The sequence below is a fragment of the Marmota marmota genome, unplaced genomic scaffold, assembly GCF_001458135.2.
Source record: "Marmota marmota marmota unplaced genomic scaffold, marMar, whole genome shotgun sequence".
In the NCBI taxonomy this organism is placed as follows: domain Eukaryota; kingdom Metazoa; phylum Chordata; class Mammalia; order Rodentia; family Sciuridae; genus Marmota; species Marmota marmota.
Window position 1 is genome coordinate 35,394,006 of NW_026000240.1, and position 8,919 is coordinate 35,402,924.

The 8,919-nt window shown below is 46.6% G+C and overlaps 1 protein-coding gene across 1 annotated transcript in view; it reads right to left on the minus strand.

The window, feature by feature from the left end:
• The window catches only part of LOC125613540 (protein bassoon-like), a 74,357-nt gene extending 73,717 nt beyond the window's left edge, over positions 1 to 640 (minus strand). Inside the window, exons 1-2 of the mRNA XM_048794058.1 lie at positions 636 to 640; positions 26 to 219 (exon numbers count right to left, since the gene is read on the minus strand). Coding sequence (XP_048650015.1) covers positions 26 to 219; positions 636 to 640 — 199 coding nt within the window. The remainder of the gene's footprint in view (positions 1 to 25; positions 220 to 635) is intronic.
• Between the last annotated feature and the right edge of the window lie 8,279 nt (positions 641 to 8,919).

Below are 8,919 nucleotides of genomic sequence, written 5' to 3' on the forward strand. Positions count from 1 at the left end.
CAGCTCGGCTCGCGCTGCCGCCCGCCTCTGCGCATGCGCATGCCGCACACCACCTTCCCTGAACTACCGCCCCCCACCCCGCCGCGCCTCCAAACAAACGCGCGCTCCCGCCAGCCCGCGAAGAAGACTCGTGTCCACGCGTCAGCATCGGGGTCGCCGGGAAGCCGCCGGGCGCCCGCGCATGCGCCCTCAGGGACAGACACGTCGGGCGCGTGCCAACTGGAGCAGGAAGGGGGCTAGCAGCAATGTTGCATGAGACCCATGAGACCTGTAAGACTTTATGTTCACTGAAAATCGAATTGGGGGTACTCTCCTTTGGATAGCGTGAGGCGGGCATCGCGAGGACAGGCTTCAGAGAGGGGCCACGCGAGTGTGGTCTCAAAGGATGCATATGAGTTGGAAAGGCAAATGAACAAGTATGTTCTGAGGCCCAAGATCGTTAAAGGAGGTAGAGAGAGGATGTTAGGTGGTAGGACTGGATTGTGAGGCTCTCAAAGGTCAGGAAAGGAGCAAAGGCCATCCAGATGTCAATGTAGGAACTATCTGGAGGCCCACTCCCACAAAACTGGAGTCTTACGAAGTGCCCTTGAGAAAGGTGGAAGGGCTGGCCTAAAACAAACCAGAAGACCACCTACCTCATCAGGCTCTGGGACAGTGACCTTGGGGATGAATGGAAGAGGAGTTGATGTTTCTCAGAAACTTTAAGCTATAGCCCGCTAAGGACTGTCTAGATAAGTAGCTCAGGTTTCTTCTTCATAAATCTGAGAGCTCACCAATTATTTTTCCACTCCCCCTCTCCCCTTTACAGACCAGTGTTAAGGCTCCTCACACAAGCTTCAGGTACTTTCCTGAGGGAAAACATTTCCTAGAAGATCCAGACCATATTCCAAACCATTTCTGGCTGTGTAGAGGGCTTGAATAATTTGGACTCATTTACAAACCCATTTTAATTCTCCTAATATCACATGGGATGTCAGCAGTTCTGGTTTGACCTGGAATAATCAGGGATCCCAGTGAGCACTGATGGACAAGACCCACACTTTCAGTCCTGGGAAGAAGGCCCAGGGCCTTCTGAACTGCTCTTCTCAAACTCTGGGATGAGCAGGTAAGATAAATAGGAAATTCAAAGCTCTGGTGTTTTCTCCTGACCTTAATGTCTGCTGCCTTTAGGGCTACACTGCCTGGGACTACTGGGACTACTGGGATGAGGAGAGCTTCTCTACCTGTTATGATAGTCCTTGCTTTGTGTTTCCACCTGTGCTAGAGGGTATTTAATTCAGCTTCAGGAATGTCTGGTGACTGCATACACATATTTAGGCTCTACAGGTCCACATGTTAGCCCTCCCACACTCTAGATAGGGACCTTGGGTTCACTGAGCCTCCATTTCCTAATGCAAAATTAGAATATTAGCATCCCCTCTGGTAAAGGCACTCATAAAGGTGGAGTGACTGATGTAGATCAAACACAAGGGCAAGTGCCAGGCTCGCACATGACAACTGTATTATTATCTCTCCTGTGGCAGTCTGGAATTTGGGAGTTTTGTTGCCATACCTTTCACTATGAACAGATCAATGGTCTAACCTTGTCCCAACCCAGATTGTTCTGGTTTCACTACCACCAGTTTGTATGTGTTGAGCTTCTTTGAAAGGTGAAACGATTTTTTTTTCCTATTATACTGGGGATTGAACCCAGATGCACTTTACCACTGAGCTATATACTGGCCCCCCCTTTTTTTGAGACAGGGTTTCACTAAGCTGCCCAGGCTAGTCTTAAACTTGTGATCTTCCTGCCTCATAGCTTCTAGAATTGCTAGAATTATAGATACGTACCACCATGTCCAGTTAAGATGTTTATTTTTTGTTTTTGTAGAAAAACACAGGAGCTGTGGCTTTTCATAGATTGAAATCAACATGTCCTGGTTCCTGTGGGGGTAATTAGCCCTACCCAGCCAGCGGGTCTGGGAGTTGCCTTCCTAAGAGTGTATTTCTGACTATAAACAGACCTCTTTGTTGCCTTGGTGACAAAGGGCACAAGCACAGTGAATCCAGGAAGATATGAAAGCTAGTTACTGATGCTCTTCCTCTCGCAAAATCTCACAATACCATTTCCTTTGAGGAGAATCCCCAGGAACATACCTACCTTATCTACTACCACCCCTGACATTTGGTCTAGGGATTTCTACTGACCATGGAAAAGTGCTGGTCCTGGTTGTCTGGAGCTCTGATTCAGTTATTTTTATTCTCTGTCCCAAAGGTCATGGTGAGGATGGCCTTAGGCCTGTGCCTTAGCAACTCAAAACAAAAAAACACCAAAACTCCAGTCTGAAACCTGCAGTCTCACCCGGCATGCCTAACAGAGCCCTCCAGTGTGGCCCTCAAGCACAAACAAGTCACTTCTCCCCACCCTGATAAACTCAGAGTGAAACCTCTGGAAGGCTGTCCTCCCCCAATAAAAGGGAAAGGCACCCAATAAGAGGGACAGGCAAAAAGATCAGGGTGGAGACCACCAGACCAGATGTTTTAACCCCAGGGTAAGTGATGTCACTGGGAGATCTGGTGGCAACTGATAAGGATTGAAGGGGGGGGGGCAAAGCCCCAAAATTTGGTATAAATAATAGAGCAAATGAACAGATGTTCAGCCAGCTGATACTGATGCCCTCATGCTGAAAGCCTGATGAGGACCAGGACCTGGACCTGGACTGTCATCCCAACACTTTTCATCGTTTGCTGATCCTCTGCATTTTCCTCACTGCTCTCAAACTCTGCAGCCACATCTTGATCCTGGTGAGAGCCTCAACTTCTCCCTACCACCCAACCCTCTCCTTGACCAGTCAGCTCCATCCCAGGGGAAGCCTGCCTTGGTTCCTAATCTGATCACCAAGGTCTAAGTGAGTGTGCATCTGCTGGGCTTAAAGCCTAAGGCTTTGAGACTTTTGATCTTACACTTGAACTTAGCATGCAGAGGGAATGTCTGTTATGAGCCTGTTATGATTAAGTGTGTTTGCAATGCTTAGAATTAATCTAGAATTGTTTGCTGTGAATTGATTACGTCTATTACAGTGCCTAGCATTAAGGATTCTCGTTTTCTTGATTTAGAACCTATAGAGTGAAATTGTATTGAGTGATTTGAGTGAATAAAGCATTGAAAAGAGCAGAAGCACATGGACATTCTTTATTTCTCCCCTTTGACTGCATAAGTTGCACCGTTTGCCTATCGTGACAGTTATTTCCTTCCTCTTGATCTAGATTGGGCTCCTCAATAGAAAGTCTTTGTCTGAATTTTCCTATCATCTGGGCTGGCTTTCAGCAGGACTTTAGGGACTGATGGTTCTCCATGCTGTTCTGAGCATTTCCCTCACCTTCATTTTTTAAGGGATCCACCAACCACCAGGTTTAAAGGTACCCCAGAAAGAATTTTGGTTATAGCTCCTGAATCACCATATTTAGGCTACTGATGTAACAAGTAACAGGAAGAATGATGAGGATGCATTCACTTTTTCCTCTTTGGAGGGGTTGTTGATGAGCTGTCCTCTTATTTAGTGAACTCACTAAGCTTGACTGGTCTTCACAGCAGTTAAAAAACAAATCTTTCAGTTTGTGCAAACCAGTTATGTGGCATGTCTGGGTATGATTCCTTTCTAAGTCCAGCTGCTGCCCCATCAGAGACAGGAGAGACTTGGAGACCCTGTAGTGAGAAACTGATATGACTCCATTTTTGAAAATAAATAAATAACAGCAGCTTCTTCCTCAAGGCCTGTCCTGAGGAAAGGGGTATGACCCTTGTCCTTGGAAAAACCCACAGAGCACTCCTAAGCACATACCCACCCAGCTGAGTTGTTTGTCTGTAAATAACAGGAGAGGTCTGCAGCAATCCCCCTAGCAACCTCCAATCAGCATGAGACAGGGAAAATACCTGGGATGCCAGATGTCCCCCAAGTAGTTTATGGTGGTTGATAACATGTTGGGAAACCATGTAGTTTAGCAAGTACACCCCTCGTGGCCTAAACCAATCAGTTCAAAGGAACCCCCTCTTGTACTAACCAATCACCCCTACCCAAATTCGCCATTGAATGTGCTAATCAATGTCAAGAGTTGTTGTTTGACTTTCCTGTGGAATGGAATGATTTGCTGTGTGATGTTGTGATGCATAGTGTATCCCCCCAAAACCTATAAAATCTCACTGGACAAAGGACCGGGACTCACTCCCTGGGACCACTGCATCGGGAACGGTTGTGAGACCAGGCTCAAGCTTGCAATAAAGACCCTTGTGTGATTGCATCGGATTCGGCTCCTGTAGGTCTATTGGGGTCCCACGAATCTGGCATAACAGCAGGAGTTTCCCAGCCTCTTAAGCTTCACTAGCTGAAAATATCTTTTTTCCACTAGGCATGACATATGACACATGACAGACATTTTGTAAAGGCCAGATGGGAGGAGACTCAATCCACACTAAGAGGGAACTTATGGTTGGTCGGCTATGTATCTACAAGCTTCACCAGTATTGCTCTCAAACACTTATAAAAGACCAGAGGGAAAAAATAGAATCATTAAAAAATCTACCCAGGTAGGAAAAGGCCTGATTATTTTAGTCACTGGAAGGCAAGTCTTGGGAAAATAAGGAGATAGCAGGATCTTAGGTGACATGTAGAGGAAGGGGAGGACGGACAGAGCTCAAACCCAATCTTTCCTGTTTCTTCCACAATCCAGTTCACCCTGGGCTGATGCTTTCAGCATGGCAGCTGCCACAGGGAGATTCAGGATTCAAATATGAAGATGTCTATGGGAGTGAAGAAGAATGACAAACTTTTCAAGGAAAAATAGAAGATAGAAGGTGGCTGAGAATAGGAAGGATGGCTGAGGACAGTTCCAGATGACATTGTCTATGCTTTGGACCGTTCCAGGGAAGCTGGGAAAGCTGGTTCCTATCTACAGGGCTGTCTGAACTCTTTTAGCTATCATGATGCTGAGGTCTATCTCACTGCCAGATGAGAAGCAACTCAAGAAATTGGTTCCATGTCCCCAGACCTCTTTTGGGAGGAAGAAATAAAACTGAAGAGAAATGAAGTAAGCCCAAAGAAGCAGAGGTTTCCCTCCTGGCTAAAGTTTGTTGGTACCACCCACTAACATGGGGGAATCAGACAGCTCCCCAAGCAAGCCTAAGGCTGGCATGAGGGCATGAACAACACATCTGATCTTTGTTTGTCTTTCTCAGGAGCCACCTGGGCTGGCCTGAACAACCTCACTTTGTATACTATTGTCTTAAACTGGCCATAGTTCTTGATAGAGCAGGAAAAAGGAATAAGGCTAGAAGGTACAGAATTTACTTGATAATTCCTTTCCTGTTGCAATGTGCAAGTCTTTACTTACATTATGTTAAATTAAAAAAAAACAGGCAAACCTCATCAGAAATGTTTACTGCCCTACCACTCATGCATTGCTCCCAACAAGGCTAATTAAGCCCATTGCTATTAGAGTTACACATTTCTGAAGGCTTGTTATGACAAGAAAAAATAAATGAAACTATGGTTTCTCCAAGTTGTAAGCATACAAGTCAAAACATGCTGTTTTTCTTGCCCCTCTGTACTCCCCCAGAGAGGCATTTTGGGATGGCTCTGCTGATCTCACTCATGCCTGCACACATTCATCCTCCTTAAGCCAATGCCCAGAGAAGCCTGTGGAACCTGCCCTTGAGGACCTCTGTTTGCAGAAACAGAGACAGGCATTCAAATAATTTCTAACTATAGAAAATTCCACCCAAATTTCTATTGTGACTCCCCCCCACACAACTCTGCACTAGGATCCCTCCTCCCCACAACTTTGCACCAGTTCCCACGGATCTCTGTTCCATGGATGGGAGAGTACAGGCCCAGATGGAAATCACGTCCATGTGTCCTTTCTTGACCAGTCACATGTCCTACCCCAGGCAACAAAAGATAAGACATGACAGTTCAGGGAGAGGAGCTTGGTGGCCCCTCCATCAGGCTTACTACATGCATCTTCAGGAAAATCTTTAGAAGTTTCCCTACCTCCTGACCTCTCTGTGGATCTCTTACTACAAACCTAAGGGCATTACTGAAAATTACCCTGGTATTTACCACCAGAGATCTCAGGCCATTTCGACATAGCCATTTTCTCCACTAAGTTCCATCTATGTCCTAATCAGAATGGATTGTAGTAGGTCTTGTTTGCTCTGTTATCTTTACTGAGTGTCCAGACAGCTCCTGCCTTTCAAGAAAGGACAGATGGGGCAGGGGTTAAGTCTCTGGTAGTGAAGCCAAACCTTTGTGACAAGTAGAAAAGTCCCCAGGCCTCTGCCAGGATAATTTCAATTTAGTTAAATTTGACTTACACTTTTTGAGCCCTAGGTTGAGGACAGTACTGTGGTAGATCCCAAAGATACAGCAGGAATCAAGACAGTTGAATCTATTCATCTTACTAAACCTGTGATCTCCAAGTCTAGCCTTTGTCTACTGCTCAAACCAGACCCTGAACCCCCTCCCTACATTGGTGGGTGTGGCCACAGCATCACCAGGTCAGGTTATGAGAGCTAAAGTTGTACTCAGCATCAGGGTTATCTGAGGAAAAGCCTCCCTGGCTCCCCCAGATTCTAGGATAGGTGGGGGTATCAGTTGGGTAGCAACATCTGGGTTACCACTGCTATTTCTATATTAATAACCTCTCCATCTGGGAAGTGTGGTGTGGACATCAGCTTTCTGGGAAGGCAGTCTTTCTGCCAAGAGCTGACAGTGCAGACTGAGAATTCCTAGTAAGGCTGAGCAAAGGACATACTTTATCCCCTATCAAAAGAGCAGAAAGGGGCTAGGGTTGCAGTTCAGTGGTATAGCACTTGCCTAGCATGTGTAAGGCACTGGGTTTGATCCTCAGAACTACACAAAAATAAACTAAGGTATTGTGTCAATATAAAACTAAAAATATTTAAAAAAAAAAAAAAAAGAAAAGAAAAAAAAAGAAAGGCCAAGTGTTCCGCTGAGCTGTCCTCCCCATCACCACCACCATCATTGCTAATGCAAATTAGGTCACCCCCACTTCTCAGCTCTGTTCCAAGGGATCTTCTTGAGGCTCACAGAATGGGTTATGTCCCTTTTCTATCCCTGCTTGATTCTGAGCCTCTGACAAGGCTACAGTTCCAAGAATGAGCTAATATGCTGCCTGTGACCCAAGACAGAGTCCCAGACAAGTGCCTCCTTAGCTTTTCATTTGTACTCTAATCAAGACACTGCATTGAAAGTGTAAAGGAAAGCAGAGCTCACCACCACCACACCACATGCTCTCAAACAAACACAGGACTACATTGCCTTCAGCATCCCCTATGCCCAACTTCTTGCTTAGCCCAATTAGGATGGTGTTCTCTGACTGTGAGTTCATCCAGGAATAAGCTGGTCCTCTCCTCTAGGCATGCCCAAAGATATGCTGTTGTCACCCTCAAAGTTCCTCCTCCCCCTTTCCTGCTATCCTGAGGGGAAGCCAGGCCCTTTCTACGTTTTTGTCATACAAGTCCTAAGTAGGGAGTGGTCCTGTATCAGTGGGTTCAATTTCTTGAAAAGGGAGTTGACCTGGCCTGAGTTCCCGAGTATTCTGGCAGACTCCAAACTTGGGCTTTTTCCTCTTCATCCTGATACTGTGCTGCCATTAAGATAGAAAATAAGCAAGCATGGTGGCGCATGCCTGTAATCCCAGCAGCTTGGGAGTCTGAGAAAGGAGAATCATAAGTTCAAAGTCAGCCTCAGCAACTAGAAAGCGCTAAGCAACTCAGTGAGACCCTGTCTCTAAATAAAACACAAAATAGGGCTGAGGATGTGGCTCAGTGGTTGGATATCCCTGACTTCAATCCCCAGTACCCAAAACAAAAAAAAAAAAAAGAAAAGGAAACAATAGCCCTTATCCCTGGCCTTAGGAGCCCTGGCCAGCTTCCAACAGGACATTTCCTGCTGTCTCAATGTGTGTCTGGAGCTGTGGAGACAAGTTTTTTTTGTTTTGTTTTGTTTTACCTGGACACAATCTTTATTTTATTTTTATTTGGTGCTGAGGATTGAACTCAGTGCCTCATGCATGCTAGGTGAGCACTCTACCACTGAGCCACAACCCCAGCCCCAGGGAGGTAAGTTTTGGTAAAGGTATTCCCTGGGGCTTCAAGGTGTCCTGGATTCAAGGATCGACCCAAGGAAATTGTTAGTCCCAGCTAGGTGCCCCATCCCCATTTGTTTCTAGTGACATGTTCTCCCCGAGAGGCACAGTAGGGGAACCCCAACTGCACTGGCACCATCCAGATCTCACAGTATCCTATTAGGTTAATGCCCACTTTTAGCCTTAGAACCTTTTGGGTTAGAAGCAGAATTCAAGAGGCGCAGGTCTCATGCTGGGCGCTGGAGGCGTGAAGCCAGAATACAGGCAAAAGCTAAGGTGAGCCTCCCCCGCCCCTACAAGCCCCAACCCTGGAGATGGCACCTGGGGTAGCTTTACCTCTGAGCTACATCCCCAGCCCCTCAGCCCGCATTTTTTTTTTTTTTTTTTAGCCTGGGTCTTGGTAATGTTGCTGAATCTGGCCTCGATCTTTCTGCCTCATGCCTCCCCAGTCGCGGGTTACAGTGGTGCACCATCTGCGCCCGGCCAAGGACAGATTCTTACTGGGTTCCAACTACATATATCCGAACTTTCAAGGTTTACTGTTTGGGGCCCCAGGAGAGAAAGCCATCCGAAAACCAGGTCGTCTTTTTCCTGCTGGCTTCCTTTTTAGAAGAACTGTGAATGACGCGTTCCGAACCCCAGCTCGGAAACTCTCGGACACCGTGTGACAGAGGTGGAAAGAAGGCGGGCCTCCACGCAGGCTCGGCTCGGCCACAGTCCCACAAAGCCCCGCCGCTCTCAGGCTTTTACTTGGTCTCCAGCAGTCTGAACTCT